The sequence below is a fragment of the Pipistrellus hanaki genome (genome assembly GCF_964339955.1).
Source record: "Pipistrellus hanaki genome assembly, chromosome: 8".
NCBI lineage: Eukaryota > Metazoa > Chordata > Mammalia > Chiroptera > Vespertilionidae > Pipistrellus > Pipistrellus hanaki.
The window spans coordinates 4,035,299-4,058,503 of NC_140510.1; the positions used below are offsets into that span (position 1 = coordinate 4,035,299).

At 41.4% G+C, this 23,205-nt stretch overlaps 1 protein-coding gene across 11 annotated transcripts in view; it reads right to left on the bottom strand.

Annotated features, from left to right (window-relative positions):
• The window catches only part of IWS1 (interacts with SUPT6H, CTD assembly factor 1), a 43,939-nt gene that overhangs the window by 10,456 nt on the left and 10,278 nt on the right, over positions 1-23,205 (bottom strand). For 7 of the 11 annotated variants that reach the window (XM_084891998.1, XM_084892001.1, XM_084891999.1 and 4 more), the window contains 8 exons: positions 9,733-10,723; positions 8,784-8,964; positions 8,178-8,235; positions 5,926-6,023; positions 4,724-4,874; positions 3,089-3,171; positions 1,632-1,761; positions 676-793 (listed from right to left, as the gene is read on the bottom strand). In XM_084891998.1, coding sequence (XP_084748124.1) covers positions 676-793; positions 1,632-1,761; positions 3,089-3,171; positions 4,724-4,874; positions 5,926-6,023; positions 8,178-8,235; positions 8,784-8,964; positions 9,733-10,723 — 1,810 coding nt within the window. The remainder of the gene's footprint in view (positions 1-675; positions 794-1,631; positions 1,762-3,088; positions 3,172-4,723; positions 4,875-5,925; positions 6,024-8,177; positions 8,236-8,783; positions 8,965-9,732; positions 10,724-23,205) is intronic. The other 4 variants (XM_084892002.1, XM_084892003.1, XM_084892000.1 and 1 more) reach the window with 1 other exon arrangement.

Genomic DNA, 23,205 nt, shown 5'->3' on the forward strand with positions numbered 1-23,205 from the left:
ATCTTCAGAAGTAGTTGCTTTTTCAGTCTACTTTGTAAGTTTAAAAATTCCTTCCCAACATGGAGCACAGCAAGACAAGGAGAATGATGAAAATGCTCGCTTTTCATTCTTAAAACTGAAGGATTTTATAAACATTACAGCAACTGATTAGAAAGAGGCTTGGAAGACCATTATAAAAGTAACAATAATAGCAGCAGTGGCTAACATTTCCTGAGGAGTACATATGTGTGTATGTATACCTATGGCTTTAGATATATTCTCTCTCATTTAATCTCTACAAAAAACCCAAAGGAAGCTCACAATTCACCATTTTACAGAGGAGAAAACCAGGGCCGAGAGCTGAAGCAGGAGCCTAAGATATGCAGTAAGGCAGGTGGTGCATCCAGGATCTGAAACCAGGGAGGGCTAATGACAGGACCAGCATTCCAGAGCCTCTCTCACGACCTGCTCTTGGTCCCTGATTAGAAAATGCATCATTTTACTTGCTGAACTTAATATTGAATTATATACTTAAATATACTGAGAAGCCTTTTAAGTGTAAAGGGAAAAAGCTGGTACCTATAAGAAGGAACCAAACATTTTTTCTACTCTGTTGATTCATTTTAAATATATATTGGTACAAGTGTGGTTACCTTTTATGTGTCCATATACACAACAAACACAAAATGTACATACTGATGAGTTTCCCTGCCATATCCTTGTTGGACCGCGACTCCTTGGGATGTTTGTAGAGATACATCACTGCCCGTCCGATCCCACTGTGCTTCAGGGTCTCTTGGCTCACACTGGGCAGCTGAGGACAGAAGCACATGCCCACAACATTAGTCACGCAGAATGGAGTCCTGCCGGTCTACTCCAGAGGAGCCTCTGAGACCTGGCTCATCCACAACAGGGTAAGTAACAAAGCCTCCATTTCCAGGACCTACAGATAGCGAACACAAAGGTATTCTGTGTTCACTTCTCGAGTTGAGAGTTCAGTATTAGTGCTTCGTTCAAGTAAAACTTAACAACGTGAAAAAATGTAAACTACGCATACTCAGAGGTTAACAGTTTACTACAAGATGCAGCACTGGCCCAGAATCAAAGAGACCTAAGTCTGAACCCAAGCACAGCCATCTGCGAGCAATGTGACCTCGGACAAGTCATTTAACTTCCTCATCTGTCAAATGGAGACAGCACACCCACGGTGCAGGTTTGCTGTGAGGAGTAAGAACACCTAGCACATGGGAGGGCTCTTGAGAATTCCCTTAGAAGTCAAGTCGCTAGCCCAAGGTGTCACAGCGATGTCAAAGCGGCCAGCTGGATTCTAATGCAGGCTTACCTGACACTGAAGTTGGTGTTTTTTACTTCGTCCCTCCCCCAAACATGCCCGCTACTGTACTACTCTAGACAGAAACCACAGCTACTCCAGGATCCCTTTCCTTCAATGCCAGAGCCACACGAAATTTATCATTTATGCTCATTTTATTTTGCTATGTTCCTAAAAACACATACTAAATAAAACCCTTCTTCTGGCAGGCTATGGCAGAGAGAATACATAAATATCAGGTAATATAAATACAGAAGCTGCAATAACACAAGACGCGTTAAATAATTAATGATGCGCAAACAATCAGATCATTGCCTCGAACCTCTTGCAGAATCTTCAGCAGCTCCTCTCGGATCTTTAGTGCTGGCAAGCTCCTGTCGGGGAGAGGGGAGAGCCACTCTTTGATGGCAGACATCACACCACTGTCAATGAATGTTTCTTTAAGGTCCTGCCTGCAATAAGAATTAAATTAAGAAGTCAAGTCTGTACATGCTGGTTCTACTATAGCTTCCTTTGGACTTTCATGTACTTAGTGATGCTTTCAAAGCCCCCTCCCAGAGGTAGCCTGCACTCTTGCTTACACCCTTCTCCACAGGTTTCAGAGCAACAGGACATTTAGATCCTATTTTCACAAGCACACTTGACAGGCTAAGATGGTTTGTTTAAAACAAAACAAACCCAAATTATACAAGTCAGGTTAATGTTAATATAAATGGTACAGACCGTGAGAATAATGAGCTCCAATTATTACAACTATAAAATTAATGCTTACTCTGCCAGGACAGTGATTCTGAAACTGTTTTGGGTGAAAGAAAACTCAGAATTATGCAAGATACCAGGGAGAAAAGCATTCGTTTAGCAGGAAAAAATTGCCAATGAATTACTAACATTTAAATTTCATTTTATGTACTAGAATCAATTATGTTAATAGACAACATGACAATATCAGAGGTAGCAGTTTTCTAGTAGAAAGTCCTAGACCATGCTATTGGTGCACTGGTGTACATTTCTCCTCAACCATCAAAAAGTAGGCTATGCCTAGGTTCAAGGTGAAATAAAAATTGTTCACGCATCGCCCTGGCTGGTTTGGCTCAGTGGATAGAATGTTGGCCTGTGGACTGAAGGTTCCTGGATCCAATTCCAGTCAAGGGCACATGCCCAGGTTATGGGCTCAATCCCCATTGGGGAGTGTGCAGGAGGCAGCCGATCAATGATTCTCTCTCATCACTGATGTCTGTCTCTCTCTCTCTCTCTTTCTCTCTCTCTCTCCCTCTCTCTTGCTTCTCCTCTCTGATATCAATAAAAAATATATTAAAAAAATTATTCAGGCACCTGAGCAAAACAATGAAAGGCCTTGGTAATAATGACTCATCAAGAAAGGACCCTTATTCCAGAAGTACCAATGACGTAGTTCAGGACAGAATAGGCCACATCAGCCTTGTCTGACATGTGCTTTCCTCTCCTGCAATTTGCTCTGTTCTCACTCACACTGGGAAAACAGATTCAATTTACCAGACTGAAAACTGTCTATACAGAACAGTATTAGTGGTTTCCAAGTTTTTCTTTCATTGATATCAGTTTGCTATTTGTTCTGATTGCATCAGGAATCAAGGTTTAAAAGAAATTTGTGAGAAGGCAGCGTACCTTAGAAAATTCTATTTATTATTGTTCTATGAATTGACAGAAGGCAATCATTCTTTAATATCTCAGAAACACCAATACATAGTTTGACTATCATTCCATTAAAAGGAAAAAACTTTTCAATAGGTCAATACTTACTTTTTAAGGTGCATAACCACAGTAGGTAATAATGTTAATTTTTTCAGTGCTGGCTTTTTTTGATTGTTCAACTGTCTGTCTTCCTATCCAGAAAGAAAAAGATTAAAAAAATAATAAAGAAACAAAGCCATTGTTAATAATGAATTTCAACCACTATACTAGTAATTCAGAGTCTAAAATAAAGAAAGAAAAATTAAGTTAAAAATTGACTTTTGCCCTAACTGGTTTGGCTCAGTGGATGCAGGGGTCTTCAAACTACGGCCCGAGGGCCACATGCGGCCCGCAGAGGAGTCTGATCCGGCCCGCCAGGTTTTTTGGGCAGTGAGCGCAGCCGAGGTGTTACAGTAGGAATTAGTAGTTCATATAGTCCGGCCCTCCAGCTCTCTGAGGGACCGTGATCTGGCCCCCACTTTAAAAAGTTTGAGGACCCCTGGGATAGCGCATCGGCCTATGGACTGAAGGATCCCAGGTTCGATTCCAATCAAGGGCATGTACCTTGGTTGCAGGCACATCCCCAGTAGGGGGTGTACAGGAGGCAGCTGATGGATGTTTCTCTCTCATCAATGTTTCTAGCTCTCTATCCCTCTCCCTTCCTCTCTGTAAAAAAATCAATAAATTGTTCATGCATCGCCCTGGCTGGTTTGGCTCAGTGGATAGAATGTTTGGCTCAGTGGATAGAAAGTCAATTTTTTAAATTGACTTTTGTGTATAGCCCCAAATTTTATATCTGTCCATGTCAATCAAACCCATAAAGCCATTAAAATAGCTTTAACAATCACAAATTGAGAACACAATTTTAATTCAAAATACTGGCATAACTGAAAAGTTTTCAAGAGTTCATGTAAGGCACAAAATTATACCTGGGAAAATTTGGTTTATTATCAGAAATAACTTTCCAGCTGAGAGGCTTGTATATTATAATAATGGGATGTTATAAAAGGAGAATTTCAGTCTTTACTTGGGCATTTTTTAAATTATGAAAAACTTCAAATTCCACAACAGAAAACAAAATAATATACTCCTGTTATATACAGTTGAACAATTAAACACACATGGTCAATCTTATTTTAGCTATTTCTCTAGCTACTTCCTCTGAACCTTGAATTATTTTGAAACAAATCCTAGACACATATCACTGAATGCATAAATACTTCAGGAAGTGTTTCCAAAAGATCAGAACTGTTTTTTAAACATAGTACTTGGTCAATTAAAAAAACTGCAGGGCAGGATTTTAAAGCACAATGAATTCAATGCAATCTCTTAATCAAAGGCAAAAGAATGACATGGGTTTATAACATAATAAACCTGAGTTTATGACTTTTTATATGTGAAGAAAAAGTAAGTTTTGTGGTAAACCAGCCAAACTGGAGAGAAAATCATTCCCCCATAAAATTAGCAAAGCCATTAGGCTGAAAAGGCGCATTTTACTATTTTACTCTTTTCACTTTTCTAAACATGTTACTAAAAAATTAAAAAATTTTCTGTGGTTAAAATTTAGAATAGTAAGTGCTTTATTTCAAAAAACAAAGTATCTTAAATGTAGTGTAAGCAAAGGCTAAACTAACTAAAAATAAACCAAAAGCCATAGAACCAACTGAGTGGGAGAAAGATTAAGCTGGAAGGGAGCCAACTCACCTCAGCAGCTTCATTCATCTTGACGATCATGGCGCTCACCACATCGTCTGCATCACTAATAAAAGTACCGCCGTCACGATTACGTCTGCGCTTACCGCTCATGCTCTTTTTCCGCTGCAACATCATCTCAAAATCCGACAGAAAGTCCATACTAAGCAGTAACACAAAAATCAAGTGATATTCAAACTGCCTGTTAAATACACATTTCTTTTGATCACAGTTAAGAATCAACTTACTTAACTGTAATTCAATGGAGAATTCTCTTAAAGTACTGATAACTTGCCTTTACAGAGCATGTTTTCCTGGGTTTTATGTTCAACCTCTATACTGCCCCAATTGTTACCCACTAAACTTTTCACACACTATGTGAACACTTGCATGTATCAGCTGGAGAACGAACATTTCAAATGCCAAGTTCTCGTTCAGGGGTTAGTGCCTGCAATTCCATGTTCCGCTATCGCTGCACTGCCCTTTGGGGAGACACAGTGGTGTTCACTCCTTTGGGTGTTGTCTTCTAAGCGTAAGTAGAAAAAAAGAAAACAAACCGCTGCTTTTCAGTGGTATAGCTCAAAGCGTAGGGTCCCTGAGATAAAGGAGGACATCTACAGACTTGCTTTCACCCAAATCCTTGCCCTCAAAGAGGAAGTGAACTTGCTCGGTCATGTAAATGATCTGCAACTGATGTGATGATTTCCGAAGGCATTCCCAAGCCCCTCCAGCATGTCACAGGAGTAAAGGGAGAACTTCTGAGGCTCCTCTTTACAGCTGTAAGCAACAGCTAATGAGTCATTCCACGTTGGGCACCTTTCAAGACACCCGCTTGTTCCGGACAGATGGACAGAGCGTGTGAGATACAATCAGGTGATAGTTTGCAATTAGGACTTTAGCGTTATCTCCACAGGACCCCAAAATCAACCTTCCTTCTAAAAGCACATTTTTGGAAGCGCTTACTTGGTGAGATATAAATGAAGAGTCTGGCACCACAAAACTCCACAAACTACGACAGCTGGCACAGGGCAAATGAAAACTAACAAGAGCAAGCAGTTTATGGACAGCACTGTAGACAGAGGAACAGGGAGGAAACGGAACAGATTCCTTCCTCTACCTAGTCAGAGCCAACGCAAGAAAATAACAAAGTTTACTAGCCTTGACCTTCATTTTTATACTCTCCTTAAAAAAGTCTTTTCAAGTGAAAGACTTACTGTTTTCCTCTCTTTATGTTATCATCAGAATCTGAATCTTCAGCTTCTTTTACCAGTGTCTCACTTTTTTCTTCTTCCAAATCTTCTTGGTTAAAACCCTAAAAGCAGGGTAAATTAGCCAGTTATCACAACCACAATACAGATTTCCCTGTGTGACTGCTCTCACTTCTTGTACTTTAACTGCAATACATTCACAAAGAATGAAAATTAAGGAGGTATCAAAGGGTATATAGCAAAACAGCTCCCTCCCACCCTAGCCACTAGTGTTACTACGCTGCATCAGTAGGCCCTCACCCCCAAATTTTGTCCCTCGAGACTTGAGGAGACCAAAATATGATCAGCCTCTCCCCTGAACATCCCAGAAAGAGCAGCTCTACATGCCGAGTTTACTCTCTTTAGGCTTCTGTCTCTTCCTGGTTTTGCCTTAGTAATTCTATGCTACCTTATTCCTCTGATGAGGAACACATTTGGCTAGACAGAAGTTCCATAATTACTGTGAATCTTTCTCTTTAGCATTACAATGTGCCTTCTGTTATCTTACTGTGTTCCTCCCCTTCATCCAATTTTGCCTGTTATTTTTCTTTTATGCTTTGCAGACCTTTTTATTTCACTTTCTGAATCACTCTGTTCTAGAGCTTTAAAACATATACACTGAGTGGCCAGATTATTATGATCTCTGAACGCATAATAATCTGGCCACTCAGCGTATATCATATAGAATAAATACAGGATATACAAATTTCCCCTTGACCAGGAGTTCGACCAGCAGGCAGGCCAGCCAACCGCCCATGTCCCCACCTCCTGGCCAGGCTGGCCAGACCCCACCCATGCATAAATTCACACACCAGGCCTCTTATCCTATCTAATAAAAGAGTAATATGCAAACTGACTCCAAGACACAAGATGGCCACCCCCATGTGGTCAGAGATGGCTGCGCCCCCTGTGGACGCAAGATGGCCGCCACAAGATGGCCTTCAGGGGAGAGCAGCTGTGGGCAGTTAGGGGTGCAGGCCAGCAAAGGAGGGCAGTTGGGGGTGACCAGGCCAGCAAGGGAGGGCAGTTAGGGGGGACCCAGGAAAGCAAGGGAAAGCAGTTGTGGGCAATCAAGCAAGCAGGGAGAGCAGTTAGGAGTAACCGGATGGCCGAGGAGGGCAATTGGTAGAGACCAGGCCTACAGGGGAGGACAGTTCGGGGGAAAGGGGAGAGAATCCAGGCCTATAGGAGAGGGCAGTTGGGGAGAACTAGGTCTGCAACGGAGGGCAGTTGTGGGTGATCAGGCCAGCAGGGAGGGCAGTTAGGGGTGACCGAATTGGCAGAGGAGGGAAGTTGGGAGAGATCAGGTCTTCGGGGGAGGGCAGTGGGGGGGGGGGGGGGGGAGAGAAGGCCCAGGCCTGCAGGGGGAGGACAGTTGGGGAGTGGACGGACGGACCCAGGCCTGTAGGGGAGGACAGTTGGGGGGAGACCAGGCCTTCAGGGAAGGGCAGTTGGGAGGGGCCAGGCCTGCAGGGGAGGGCAGTTAGGGGTGACAAGACTGGCAGGGGAAAGCAGTCAGGGGCAATGGGGCCAGCCAGAGAACAGTTAGGCAGGGCATTAAGTTGGCAAGGGAGTGGTTTGGAGGTGATCAGGCTGGCAGGCAGAAGCGGTTAGGGCAATCAGGCAGAGGCAGGTTGGGAGCCAGCAGTCCTGGATTGTGAGAGGGATGTCTGACCACCCGTTTAGGCCTGATTCCACCAGGCCAAAACGGGCAGTTGGATATCCCTCAAGGAGTCTGACTGGAGAAGGTGTAGGCTGGGCTGAGGGACACCCCCCGTCCCCTGTGCACGAATTTCATGTACCGGGTCTCTAGTATATTTATACACACTAAGTGGCCAGATTATGCGTTCAGAAATCATAATAATCTGGCCACTCAGTGTATATATATTTTTATTGATTTCAGAGAGAGAGGGAGAGATAGAAATATCAATGAGAGATAATCATTGATCAGTTGTGTCCTGCACGCCCCTACTGGCGATCAAGCCCCCAACCCAGGTCCTGACCAGAAACCTCCTAGTTCATATGTCAACACTCAACCACTGAGCAACACTGGTTGGGCTAGTTTTATTAAAAAAAATAATAATAATAATTTTGAAATAAAATTTTTTAATTGAATATATCATAGTTGTTTATTTCTATTTATTGGAATCATCTAGTAGAGAACCACTACCATAAAAGCAAAAAAAAGTCACAAGGAAGTATTTCTATCTCATGCTTACTGTAAATTCTTCTTCCTCTTCATCACCAGATTCTCCAAATATGTCTGCTATTAGATTTCTAGAAGAGAAGAATATATTAAAAACTGTTCATTTGCTTTCTCACCTGCATAAAAACCTAAAATGTTTGTCATAGAGTATGTCATACAGTAAGGTGTGCCATTCTCACATCCACTTTAATGAGTTTTGGTAAAAGTACACCTGTAAGTAATCACTGCCCTGATTAAGAGGAGAACAGTCCCATCCTCTCAGAAAGGTCGCCGGGGGTCCTTTCTATCCAATTCCCCACGTCAACATCCTGGAGCCCATCACTATTCAGATTTCTATCAGGTTAGTTTTACCCATTCTTGAACTTCATAGCAGTGAACTGGGACATGTCCTCTTTACTACTTTCGTGTAAGACCATATTTTCGAGATCCACCTATGTTGTAGTATGTATCAACACTTCAGGAATTAGAAGCCTACACTCCCAATGTCATGCAATTAGACAAGATATATTATACTATAACTCAACACAAAATTTTAATGCAAGTGTAAAAAGTTAGAAGACAAACTGTGTTCTATCACCTTATATGAGTACTCGAAAACTCATGTTATCATATCACTTACTCTTCTTCATTCCCCGACTCACTATCACTCCCAAACAGATCCTTCTCTTCACTTTTCTTATCAGATACTTCTTTCCCAGCTTCTTCTTCACTGTCAGATGCTGTCGTCTTCTCTCTTTTGCCCGATATGACATCACTGTCAGAGTCCTCTGCATCAGAGACAACACGGCTCTTCTTTGCTGCTGTAGGAAAAGAAATCATCCCTGATCTTATTCTGTCACAGTCATTGTATGACTAAGAACAAGTACTTAACCTAAAAGTTTCAGTCACCCTACAATTTGTTTATTGTTCAGGAAAAAGTGGCCAAAAGATGAAAAATGAAATAGCTTCCTTTGCTTTTAGGGAAGAGAAAGTAAGACAAGGCTGATGTGCAGAACCAGAACGCCTTCTACGCGGCTTAGTGTTAGCAGAATAAAAGGCTGGACATCCTTTTGTGGAGCCCCTCGCCCTGACCAGTCCTGCACTCTCTCCTCTCCCTTAGAAACTAGCACGTGCGGCGCTCTTTCCTCCTCCTGGAACAACTGCCAGGTTACAAGGGAATATGTTCTCCAAAAAGGTAAGTTTCATAAAAAGGTAGTCAAGTAGCAGACTACAGCACTCTGCAGGCATGGCATCTCTAAGCAGAGGCACGCACATGCGAGAGCCTGTCCCTGTCTGGGTGGCTTCCAGGGCACTAGCTGGCTGGTCTCACAGCTAACTCTGGTCAACACTTGGCTTTCCATATAAACATAGTTCTTGGAAATTTTACCTTCCGTAAAAAATACTACATCTTCCATATTCCCATTGAAATGAAAGCAGTCTAGCGTATTATTTTGAGGCAGTCAGAACTCAAGAAATGCTATTAGAACTCAGAAGTACAGATCTAACATTCCAGAAAAAGATGGAATGCTTTAGTTACCGCTTAGATGGTAAGTAAAACTATGGCTAAACAGCCCCAAATAATTCCTTACATGCTTTCTCTTCTTCACTGTCAGAGAGTACAGCAGCTTTTCGCTTTGCTGCTTTCTCCTCTTCCCCCCCTTTTTCCTCATCTTCATCACTGTCAATTCTTGGCCTTTTGGGCCCTTCCTCCTCGCTGCCAGAACTGTGAAGCCTTTTTCTGTCTCCGTGGCCATCTAAACGGAAGGCGCTATTCTGCACTTCTGTACCCTCCCCCTCATGCTCCCCATCGCTGTCCTCATCTGACTCTGGCTTCTGCTTGTGCCGGGAGGCCGCCTCCGTGTCGGAATCACTGGCAGGCCCCTTCGGCGGCTCCTCGCTCTCAGAGTCACTGACGCGGGGTTTGGGAGGCTCTTCGTTTTCAGAGTCACTGGCCTGGGTCCGTGGCGGGTCCTCACTCTCAGAGTCACTAATTTGGCGTTTGGGATGCCCCTCATTTTCGGAGTCACTGGCTTGATGCCTTGGGGGACCCTCACTTTCTGAGTCACTGACACGGGGCTTGGGGAGCTCCTCGTTTTCGGAGTCGCTGGCCTGAGTCCTCTGAGGCCCCTCGCTCTCCGAGTCGCTGGCCGGGTGCGTGGGCGGCTCCTCGCTCTCCGAGTCGCTGATGGCGGGCTTCAGAGCGCCCTCTGTCTCAGAGTCACTGGCCGGACTCTTGGGGAGCTCCTCCACCTCCGAATCGCTGGCAGGAGGCTTCCTACCATCGTCGTTTTCTGAGTCGCTTGCACGCCCATTAAGAAGCTCCTCGGTTTCAGAGTCACTCGCAGGTGCTTTCTTGGTCTCCTCGCTCTCAGAGTCGCTCCCATGGCGAGTGGCACGCTCATTTTCAGAATCGCTTGCAGGAGGCTCTGCATGCTCCTCAGATTCCGAGTCGCTGTCCTTCTGCCTCTGAAGCTCCTCGCTTTCCGAATCACTAGCATTGAGGTTTGAGGGGTCTTCATTCTCAGAGTCTGTCACATGATGTCTTTTGTTGAGGCCATCTTCTCGATCACTAGGTTCATTCTGAAAAGTAAAGGGAGAAAAAATGAGGAAAGTGCAAAAAATTTTCAACAATTTTTAAAATTGCAGGAATATGCACACTTAAATGTAGAATTCTCGAGTTATACCTACACAATAACATCCTACCTTAAAGGATGCCATCTATCTATAGAATGGCTAACATGGCTTGGACTCAAAATGGGAAAGAGATAACCAGCTTTCTCCAACACATTTATAAAAGCATATCCCCTGATTACTCCATAGACTTATAATTTAAAGAGCTAAGAAAGAAAGTCTAACTTTCTCACGTATTTCTAGCTCCTAAACATAGTTTTCAAAGAAATAAAAGCAAACATGCACCCAACTTCTTTTAAAAGGGGATTTTACAAGGTTAAAATTATCATTTAAAAAAATATATATTTTATTGATTTTTTACAGAGAGGAAGGGAGAGGGATAGAGAGTTAGAAACATCAATGAGAGAGAAACATCCATCAGCTGCCTCCTGCACACCCACTACTGGGGATGTGCCCGCAACCAAGGTACATGCCCTTGACCGGAATCGAACCTGGGATCCTTGAGTCTGCAGGCCAACGCTCTATCCACTGAGCCAATCCGGTTAGGGCAAGGTTAAAATTATTTTAAGAAAAATAAGTATAGCCGAAACCGGTTTGGCTCAGTGGTAAAGCATCGGTCTGCGGACTGAAGGGTCCCGGGTTCGATTCCGGTCAAGGGCATGTGTCTTGGTTGCAGGCACATCCCCGGTGGTGGGTGTGCAGGAGGCAGCTGGTCGATGTTACTCTCTCATCGACGTTTCTAGCTCTCTATCTCCCTTCCTCTCCGTAAAAAATCAATAAAATATATTTTTTAAAAAAAGAAAAAAAAGAAAAGAAAAATAAGTATAAAACTTTAAAGGGTCAAAAAAAGGGCATGTTCCCCCAAGTTAACATAAACAACCAAGGAGAGATATAAGGAACATTTACTAAGTACCTAAGCTACATACCATGTTAGTCTCTCCTATTAGTTCATTTACTCTTCACAACAGTACTTAATATGATAAGAAAGCAGGATTGGAGTAGCCTTAATCATATATCTAGTAACCCAGGTAGAAAAGTTTAAGTTTTAGGGAAAACATGACTAATCTAATTATACTGACACAATGTTATATGGAAGTAACTTGAAAACATATATGAATTTAGTATATGTATTTTATAGCTGTGTTCTAAAATGCATAGAAAAATACACAAAATTAAACATATGAAGACACTAATAACGAAGTGTTTTAGGATCTGGGGAATATTTTCCCCTTCTAGCATCTTTCAATAACAGTGATAACATCTGGTTTTAAAAGTGAAAGGATTTTGCCGAGACCGGTTTGGCTCAATAGATAGAGCGTCGGCTTGGGGACTGAAGGGACCTGGGTTCGATTCCGGTCAAGGGCATGTACCTTGGTTGCGGGCATATCCCCAGTAGGGGGTGTGCAAGAGGCAGCTGATTGATGACTCTCTCTCATCGATGTTTCTAGCCTTCTATCTCTCTCCCTTCCTCTCTGTACAAAATCAATAAAATATATTTAAAAAAAAAAAAAATAAAAAAAAAAAAAAAAAAAATAAAAGTGAAAGGATTTCTGGGTTAAAAATTTACTAAGTCTATTTACTAAATATTTCTCTTTAGAATATACGACTGAATTACATGAACTCACCACAGGTCAATTTCCAAGGAACAAAGAGTCTTTAAAATGTATATGCCCACAATCATGCTATAAAATAAAGTGACAAGAGAATCCAGCGACAAGATAAATGGCACAATACCTATACTTTAACAGCCACTCAGACTGCTGTCTAATGAGCCAGCCAAATAGATCATACCACTATTATGGAGGTGTGCACAATTATTTTGAAAGCCAATAGGAAATGAGCTGAGAGTGACCTCTAAAAGGTGTTTCACAACAGGTTTTGCATTAGCTTGAGATGACTGAGTAAGAAGTTGACGAGATTACTGACGTGGAAAGATACCAGCAGAGGCGACTCAAGCAAGAGGCAACGTAAAATTATAACCGGCTCCTGGAGCGCTTTCCATGACATGCCCCTGACATATCTAACACCGTGTTTGTGTTGTGACTCTATTTTAGTTGCAAACAACAGAACCATCTCCAGCAAAAAGAACAATCTTTCCAGAATCAAAGTGGGATAGATGACTAAGACTAGGAAGGGCAGGAAGCTTAGGGAGCTTGGAAAAGGGAACTCCGGGATCTTTCACATATAAATGAGCTAGCTAACCCTGCTAAATCTCAGTGTCTGGAGAGATCATCTAGTTGGCTACAGCAATACTAGATGCTGTGAGACTCGGTGATTCAATGGGTTACAGCCAGAGCATGGGCACAGCAATGAGAGCCACTCCCCAAATAGAGAGAAGCCACAAACTAGGCAATCATCCCCAAACTTACCTGCTATACTCTACCCCGGATTTCCTCACACATGACGGGTGCATTCCAAAACAAGCAACCATTGCAAGGACATTACGTATGATGCTGATTACAAAACTTATGAATTCCCATCAGTTTTAAGGCGTTTCATTAAAGCAATCTATCCATTACTTGTGGTATGGTGGGGAAAATGGGTTAAGAAATTACTGTAGTAAGGCCGAAACCAGTTTGGCTCAGTGGTAGAGCATCAGCCTGCGGACTAAAAGGTTCCGGGTTCGATTCCGGTCAAGGGCATGTACCTTGGTTGTGGGCACATCCCCGGTAGGGGGTGTGCAAGAGGCAGCTGGTCGATGTTTCTCTCTCATCGACGTTTCTAGCTCTCTATCTCTCTCCCTTCCTCTCTGTAAAAAAAAAAATAAAAAATAAAAAAAATACTGTAGTAAGGAAGTGCTATTTGATAGACGAGTTTGAGAATGAACTTAGACAATGACATCATGAGGTTTGGGGTAAGATTATGTAAGAAATCATACAAGATTACAAATTATCAAAACAATATTCCCTGGCCGGGTGGCTCAGCTGGCTGAATATCACCCTGGGCACTGGAAGGTTCTGGTTTGATTTCTGGTCAGGGCACGTACCTGGGTGCGGGTCTAATGCCAGGGTGTGTGTGGAAAACAATCTCAATCTCTCTCTCTCTCCCCCCTCCCCCCTTAGGTGAGGATTAAAAACAACAACAAAAAACAATATTTAAACATTTTAGACTGGTTTCAGATTGAAAGTAGTTTAAATTGCAAACCTAAAAAAATCCAGCCCAGCTGGCGTGGCTCAGTGGTTGAGCATTGACATATGAACCAGGAGGTCACGGTCTGATTCCTGGTCAAGGCACATTCCTGGGTTGTAGGCTCAATCCCCAGTGGGGAATGTGTAGGAGGCAGCCAATTAATGATCCTCTCTCATCATTAATGCTTCTCTCTCTTCCTCTCTGAAATCAATAAAAAGTATCCAAAGTACTTTTTTTTAAGTTAGATATGAATACAATAACTCAGTGGTAGGAATCATTAAGAAAATCCCTCTAATTGTCACTTGTCAGAGAAACTGAGCACTCTGAAATGACTATAATACTTCACACCTCCCCTCTTAAACCATTCACACTGTTGTTACAAATAGCTGCTGGCTATCCATATGAACAATCTGGTCATTTATCGCAGAATACATACTGTAGTAGTCACTCTCCTTAAGGACCAGGGCTACAACTCACACACACACACACACACACACACACACACAGATAAGTGACATTTTAAAATTACAAAGTAAATAATAAACTGTCTTAAAACGAGTATCAATTTGTAAATTTCAAAGTAGTTAATGAAAGTCAGGTAGAGCCGAAACCGGTTTGGCTCAATGGACAGAGTGTCGGCCTGTGGACTGAAGGGTGCCAGGTTCGATTCCGGTCAAGGGCATGTGCCTCCTGCTCCCCAGTGGGGGATTTGCAGGAGGCAGCTGATCAGTGATTCTCTCTCATCGATGTTTCTAGCTCTCTATCCCTCTCTTCCTCTCTGTAAAAAATCAATAAAATATATTTAAAAAAAAGAAAAGAAAGTCAGGTAGAGATCCTTGTGAAGAACTCAACAACTCAGTTCCTCAAAAAACGAAATATGGAACTACCATCTGATCCAGTGATCCCACTTCTAGAAACCCTAAGAACTAAAAACACCAATCAGAAAGAATGTATGTACTCCAATGCTTAATTTACAATAGCTAAGAGCTAGAAAACAGCCCAAGTGCTCATCAGTAGATGAGTGGATAAAAAGCTGTGGTACATTCACACCACGGAATACTATGCAGCAGTAAGAAAGAAGGATCTCTTACCCTTTGAGACAGCACAGAGGGACCTGGAGAGTATCATGCTAAGTGAAGTCAGTCAGCCAAAGAAAGACAAGTATCACATGATTTCACTCATATGTGGAATCTAATGAACAAAATAAACTGATGAACAAAACAGATCCAGAGGCATAGAAGCATAGGACAGACTGCAGAATCACAGAGGGAAGGCGGGGGAGGGTGGGTTGGTGGGAAGTGATCAACTAAATAACTTGTATGCGTATGTGTGTAACCCATGAACACAAACAACAGTGGTGAAGGCCTGGGGTGGGGGGCAGGGATGGGTTAGAAAGGTCAATGTGGGGAGAAAGAGGACATATGTCATACTTTCAACAATAAAGATTTAATTAGAAAAGAAAGATTATAAAGGCTCACATTTTCTGGATGGGGAGATGTCAGCATACAGAGGTGGAAGGAAGATAGCTGGTTACTCACACCACAGAGCAAAGGGGACAAAATAATCTTAATAAACTGGGAAGCTGCAGCAGTCCAGCGAGCTGACCGGTGAGCAGCCCTGTTCACACACTACAGGCAACGGCCAGAGAGGATCCTGAGTCCTCAGAAGGGATCGGTCATCTCCCAGGAAGGCCCGGTCCGTACCAGAGCGCCTGGAGGAAGCGCCTCTGCTGGCGGGTGCTCAGGGGAACTGGCTGCTGTAACCGAGGCTCTGGACCCCGCGTGGGAGTCAGGGTGAGGAGCCAGAGGGCAGGCCCCAGCCTGGGGACAGGGGAAGGAGTCAGACTGGAGAGAGGGCCTGAAACCCCACAGCATTTGCTGGGAAGGAGCCCAGGGCAGGCCTGGGAGTCAGGAATGGGGGCTGGACCATCGGAACGGTGCTGTCCTTCCCCTGACCAGGAAGACAGACAGCGGGCTGTCGGGGCGGGGCTGTAGCCTGCCCAGCCGCTCGATGCCCGAGGGTGTACAACCAGCCATGCCCCTGAACTCACAATGACATCCTGCCATCACGTTCTAACTCCTCCATGTGTGTGCCTCTGGCCTTCTGTGCTCATGGCACTGCCAACGAACTCATTTTTCACCAACAACAGATTGACAGCCGAAAAGTTCCAACGGCCTGCTCCCCAGTGAAATTGGTTGAAAGTATTTAACAACCACCATTGAAAGCCTTGGGAAATGATCCTGTAAGCAAAGAACAAATGAAGAAGCATCTCTCCAAGTTCCTCAAACGTTGGCTAAGAGAATCAAGAGTCTGGTATTTGAACCAAGACCACGCCTCCCTTACAACTTCACAGGTCAGTGGAGGAGCCTCCATTCCAGAGTGCTGCAGCCAAGACACAGGGTGCCCCCTCCTCCAGCTCTCAGGTGGAGGACTTCCTTCCCAGGTGCAGGACATCAGCACTTCTTACCCTGCTGCAAACAACCTATTAGGAAATGAAGTTCCGGGAGAAGCAACCGAGGCGGGCTCCCATCTTCTATGCAGCCCTCAATAGTGGGAAGAGGCTCTCCCTTGTGCAGTAAACTGAGAACACCTGAATGCCCTTGCATCAGCCTATGAGACAGTGGCTCCATGCCAGAAGAGGTAAGCCAAGAGCACTACCTAATCGCTACCTCCAACTGAGAGCTCAGTGTAGATCTGGGTTTCACTCAGTTTTCCGTTGTCCCCAACACCAGTTCAAGAGCCCTAACTCAAAGATGTTGCCTGTAAGGAAAAGCAGGCAGTAAAACAGAGAGCTCCAACCCCTCCCCAAATAAACGGACTTCCTGTCACCACGCCCAGGGAATGTCAGGCCAAGGCATTTTCAAGAATCTGGAAGATGTGGTGGAAGGTACTTGGAAGGAGAACCAAGATAACTCACTGCTGCCTTTGTGGAAAGTGTTTCCCCAAGGATTCGTGTATAGTCTTACTTGCAGGAGGGAAGCAGAAATTAAGACCCTGGGAAAAAACCATTCTGGTGTCAGAACAAGTATCAAATACAGACCTCAGAAACTATTCTGTTAAAGGAGCCAGAATTTGACTGAATTAACTTGTTGATAAAGTTATGCTGCAGGAAAATGGAGGCCAGAAGCAGTGGGATAAAATATTCAAAGTACTCAAAGAAAAAAACAACCTGTCAACCAAGAATCCTATATCCAGCAAAACCACCTTTCAAAAACAATAATTTTAAATCTAAAGCTCATAAATTAAAAACACATAAAAGAAATGAAAACTTTCTCAGATAATCATAAAATGAGAGAATTTGTCTAGCAGACCCACCATAAAAGAAATAAAGTTTTACAAGCCGAAAGCAAGTGACCTCAGATGAAAAAACAATGAGCAACTGTCATGATCTATAATAATAAAAGGGTAATATGGTGAGTAGACCAGGCTTCCTTCTGGATGACTTCCTGACGAAGCTGGGTGAAGGGAAGCCAGTGCTGGCAGCTGGGGGAGGGCAGGCCCTGTCCGGCATGAATTTTTGTGCATCGGGCCTCTAGTGTAATTATAAAGGACAGTATAAACACACTTTTTCTCCTTTCTTATTTTAATGGATTTAAATAGTAGCTGCACCAAGTAATATGTATATACTAGTGAGAGTTGGGCCTGCAATATACCGACATATAATATATGTATAATATATTTGCCAATAACACTACAAAGGAGGTAGATGGTAGCAGAGCTTTTTTTAAGCTAAGGAAATTATTTCAGATGATAAAGTAATAATTATAATAAGGTATTGTTGGGTTTGTAACATTAACACAGGTAATATGTATAACAATAATATTACAAAAAGAGAATAAAGCTATATAGTATTTCTATATACCCCTGGAACTAAAATACTAGAAATCTAAAGCTGATAAGATATATGTGGCAAACCCTATAATAACTATTAAAGAAAGAACTAAAAAAGCATAGTGAACATATTAAAAAATTAAAATGCACAAAAGCATAAAAAAACACTACAATAATTTATTAATGGACACACAAGGGGAAAAGATGGAAAGTGTGACATCAAAAACATAAAAGGGGAGATGGGAGATAAATAAAAATGTAAAGGTGTGCTGTGTTAGAAATTAGGTTGTTATCAGCTTAAAATAGACTTATAAATATGTTATGTAAACCTTATGGAAATCCACAAAGCAAAAACCTACATAGACAAAAAGCAAAATGAAAGGAATTAAAGCATACCACTATAGGAAATCTTCAAACCACATAGAAGAGAACAAGAGAAGGAACAAAGGAATTATAAAATAGTTAGAAAACAATGAGCAAAATAGCAATAGAAGTCTATACCTATGAATAGTTATAAGTGTAAATGAACTAAATTCTCCAATCAAAAGACATACAGTGGCTGAATGGATAAAGTAACAAGACCCATCTCTTTAAGAGACTCCCTTCAGCTTTAAGGAAACCACACTGAAAGTGAAGAGATAGAAAAAGGTGTTCCATACAAATGGAAAACAAAAGAAAGCAGGGATGGCTCTATCAGCCAAACAGGCTTTAAGTTAAGAACTGTAATAAGAAACAAAGCTCATTATATAATGATAAATGATATATAGCCCAACAAGGTGTTAATTAACACTTATAAATATTTATGTACCTAACATTGGAGCACCTAAATATATATAAAGCAAATATTAAAATCCCTCAAAGGAGAAATAAGACAGCAATGCAACAATAGTAGGGGACTTCAATATCTCATTTTCAACAACAGATAGATCATGCTACTAAACTACCAATGGGTCAAAAAGAAATGAAAATATATCTTGAGGCATATGAAAATGAAAAAACAATATACCAAAATGTATGGACATAGCAAAAGCAGTTTTAACAGGAAAGGTTACAGCGATAAATGCCTAAACCAAGAAAAAAGATCTCAAACAACCCAACTTTACTCTCCAATGAACTAGAAACAACAACAAAGGAAGATTGAAATAACAAAGATCAAAGCAGAAATAAATGAAAGAGACAAAAAGGACAATAGAAAAAAATCAGTAAAGCTTACAAACCACTAGAAAGTCAGAATTATAAACAATTATAATTGATACCACACAAATAAAGAACCTTAAGAGAGTAAGAACAATTATATCCCAACAAACTGGACAACACAGAAGAAATGAGTACATTCTTAGAGACATACAACCTACTAAGACTGAATCATGAAGAAATAGGAAGTGGAACAGACTAATTACTAGTAAAGAAATTTAATCAGTTATCAAAAACCTCCCAAAAAGAAAAGTCCAGGAATAAATAGATGGCTGGTGAATTCTACCAAACATTTAAAGAGTTGATACCAATCCTTCCAAAAAACAAGAAAGTTAAAACCCTTTGCACTCCGCTGTCCCCTCTCAGGGGACATTGCAGTTTATTAGTGATTACGGGGAATTGAGTTATTTCAACGCACTCCGCCGCAAAGTAGCGTCGAGTAGCTGGTAGCCAATGTCCAGAATGGTTAGGAGTGCAAAGGGTTAAACATCCAAACTCATTTTATGAGGACAGCATTACCTAGATACCAAAGCCATACAAGGACATGACAAGAAAAGGAAACTACAGGCCAATATTCCTGATTAAATAGATGCAAAACTCCTCAACAAACCTAATTTGACAAAGAATCATATGTCATGATATAATGGGATTTATCCCAGGGATTCAAGGGTGATTCAATCAATGCGGCACACTACACTAATAAAATGAAAGATAAAAAATAGTATCTCAACAGATGCAGAAAAGGCACTTGACAAAATCAAACACCTATGCATGATAAAACGCTCCACAAACTGGGTGTAGAGGGAATGGTACCTCAACATAATTGATTTCAGAGAAGGGAGAGAGAGATAGAAACACCAATGATGAGAGTCATTGGTGGGCTGCCTCCTTCATGCCCCCTATCAGGGATCAAGCCAGCCACCTGGGCGTGGGCTCTGACCAGGAATAGAAGCATGGCCTCCTAGTTCATAGGTTGATGCTCAACCAGTCAGGCTGAAAGCTTTTATTCTAAGATTAGGCAGGTACAACAAGGATGCTCACTCTTCCCACTTTTATTCAATATATAGTACTGAAAGTCCTATACAGAGAGCCATTAGGCAAGAAAAACAAAAGCCTTCCAAAATTAAAAGGAAAAAGTAAAACTGTCACCATTTGCCACATAGGACATACAGAAAAGCCTAAAGACTCTACCAAAAACCACTATTAGAACTAATAAACAATTCAGTACTGTTTAGGGATACAAAATCAATACACAAAACCCAACTGTTTCTATTTACTAACAATTATCAGAGAAATGAAGAAAACAATCTCATTTACAACTGCACCAAAAAAATATTCTTAGAAATAAATTTACTCAAAAGTGAAAGAACTGTACACTGAAAGAAACTGAACACATAAATAAATGGAAAGATATTCATGCTCATGGATGGAAGAATTAACATTGTTAAAATGTCCATTGTTACCAAGCAACCTATAGATTAAATGCAATCCCTAACAAAATTCCAATGGCATTTTTTCACAGGAATAAAAATCCTAAAATTTTCATGGAAACACACACACACACACACACACACACACACAGTCAAAACAATCTTCAGATCAAAAATGAAGGGATCATACTTCCTGATTTCAAACTATACTACAAAGTTATAATAATCAAAACGGCATGTATTGACATAAAATCAGGCACAAAGATCAATGGGACAGAATAGAGAGCCCCAAAATAAACCCATGCATATATGCCAATTATTTTATGACAAAGGAGGCAAGAATATACAATGGGGAAACGACAGTCTTCTGAATATATAGTGTTGGGAAAAGTGGAGAGCCACATGCACAAAGATCAACTAAAAATGAACTGAAAACTTGAATTTAAGACCTAAAACTATAAAACTCCTAGAAAAAGACAGCAGGTAAGTTCCTTGAGTAGTGGCAATTTTTTGGTATTTAACACCCAAAGCTAAGGCAATACAAGCAATAAACAAGTGGGAAGACATTAAACTACCAAGTTTCTGCATAGTAAAGGAAATCATCAACAAAATGAAAAGACAACATAATGAATGGAAGAAAATATTTGCAAATAATATATCTGATAAGGGGTCCATAACCAAGATAGATATGAAAACCACACAACTCAACAGAAAAAAAATTAGCAATCTGATTTAAAAAAGGGCAGAGGAGCTAAATAGATATTTTTTCAAAGACGGACAGATGGCCACCAGGCACATGAAAATGTGCTCAACACCAGCACTCATTAGGGAAATGCAAATCAAAACCACATGAGAGGTCACCTAAAACCTGTTAGAATGCATGTCATAAAAAATGCGAGACAACAAGAGGAAAAGAATGCAAATTGGGACAGTCACTATGGAAAATAATGTATAAGATTCTCAAAAAATTAAGTGTTGACCTATGAACCAGACAGAGGTCATGGTTCTATTCCCTGTCAGGGCATAAGCCTGGTTTACAGACTTGATCCCCCGCAATGCATGGAGGAGGCAGCCGATAATTATCTTTCATCGTTGATGTTTCTATTTCTCTCTTCCTCTCTGAAATAAGTAAAAATCTATTAAATTTAAATAAATAAATAAATAAATAAATAAATAAAAGATCCAGCAATCCAACTCCTGAATATATACCCTAAGGCAGTGGTCAGCAAACTGCGGCTCTCAAGCCACATGTGGCTCTTTGGCCCCTTGAGTGTGGTTCTTCCACAAAATACCACGGACTGGGTGAGTCTATTCTGAAGAAGTGGCATTAGAAGTTTAAGTTTAAAAAATTTGACTCTCAAAAGAAATTTCAATCATTGTGCTGTTGATATTTGGCTCTGTGGACTAATGAGTTTGCTGACACTGCCCTAAGGAAATGAAAACAGGATATTGAAGAGCTATCTGTATTCCCAGGTTTACTACAGCATTATTCATTATAGTCCAGAAATGGAAACAACTTGTACAATTCAACCGATGAATGGATAAATGTGGTATATACATAATATATACAATGGAATATTCAGCCAAAAAAGAAAGCCTTACCTATTTTAACAACAAGGATGGACCATGAGGGTATTATGCTAAGTCAAATAAGCCAGAAAGAGAAAAACAAATACTATATGATATGCTTATATGTGGGGTCTGAAAAAGAAATCAAAAGCAGAGACACTGATAGTAGGAAAGTGGTCGCCAAGGGGTGGAGGTGGGGGAAACAGGGAGAAGTTGGTAAAGGATACAAACTTTCAGCCTAAAGGTGAATACTACGGTGCCAAGACCTTCCTATCGGAAACTGGATAGCCATGTACAGAAGAAAATTGGATCCTTATCTCAAAGTATATATAAAAATCAATTTCAAAATAGATCAAATATCTAAATGTAAGAGCTAAATCTATAAAATTCTTAAAACAGAGGAGTAAATCTTCATGCCTGGATTTGGAAAAGGAGTGTTAGAGATGTCAGTAAAAACATAAGCAATAAAAGAAAAATGTGATAAAGTGGACTTCAAATTTAAAACTAGTGCTTTAAAGGACACCGTGAGAAGACAAATCATGCTATGCAAATATTTGCCAATCAGTCATCTACTAAGGGACTTGTATCCAAACTTAAAACATCAACAACAAAACAACTCTTACAACTCAATAATAAAAAAACAACACAGAGCCCAATTAAAAAATAAAGGATCTGCCCTAGCTGTTGCTCAGTGGTTAGAGCACTGGCCCGTAGACTGAAAGGTTGTGGGTTTGATTCTCAGTCAGGGGGCACATACCTAGGTTGGAAGTTTGACCCAAACCCAGGGTGCCAGCACATGTGGAGGCAACCAACTGATGTCTCTCTCTCTCTCCTCCCCGTCCCTCCCTTCCATAAAAATCACTGGGAAAAATACCCTCAGATAAGAGAAAGAAAAGGGAAGAGAGAAACATCCATGTGAGAGAGAAACAGCATTAGGTTGCCTCCTGTACACACCCTAACCAGGAACCAAACCAGCAACGTGGGCATGTGCTGACGGGAAATCATACCTGCAACCTTTTGGTGCATGGGACCAACTGAGCCACACCAGCCACAGGCAAACACTGGCTGTTTAAGCCACAAGATCTGTGTCACACCTGAGACATCAATAGAAATGATACATCTCTTTCAGGTTTGGGCCCTGTAATCTGCACTGATCACTTGAATATAACTGTACTCTTTTAACATCCCATTAGCTGCTAAAAACAATCCAAAATTTCTCTTTAGAAGCCATTTTAAACAGGCAAAAGAACATTAATCCTGAACTCAACACTGAAGAGT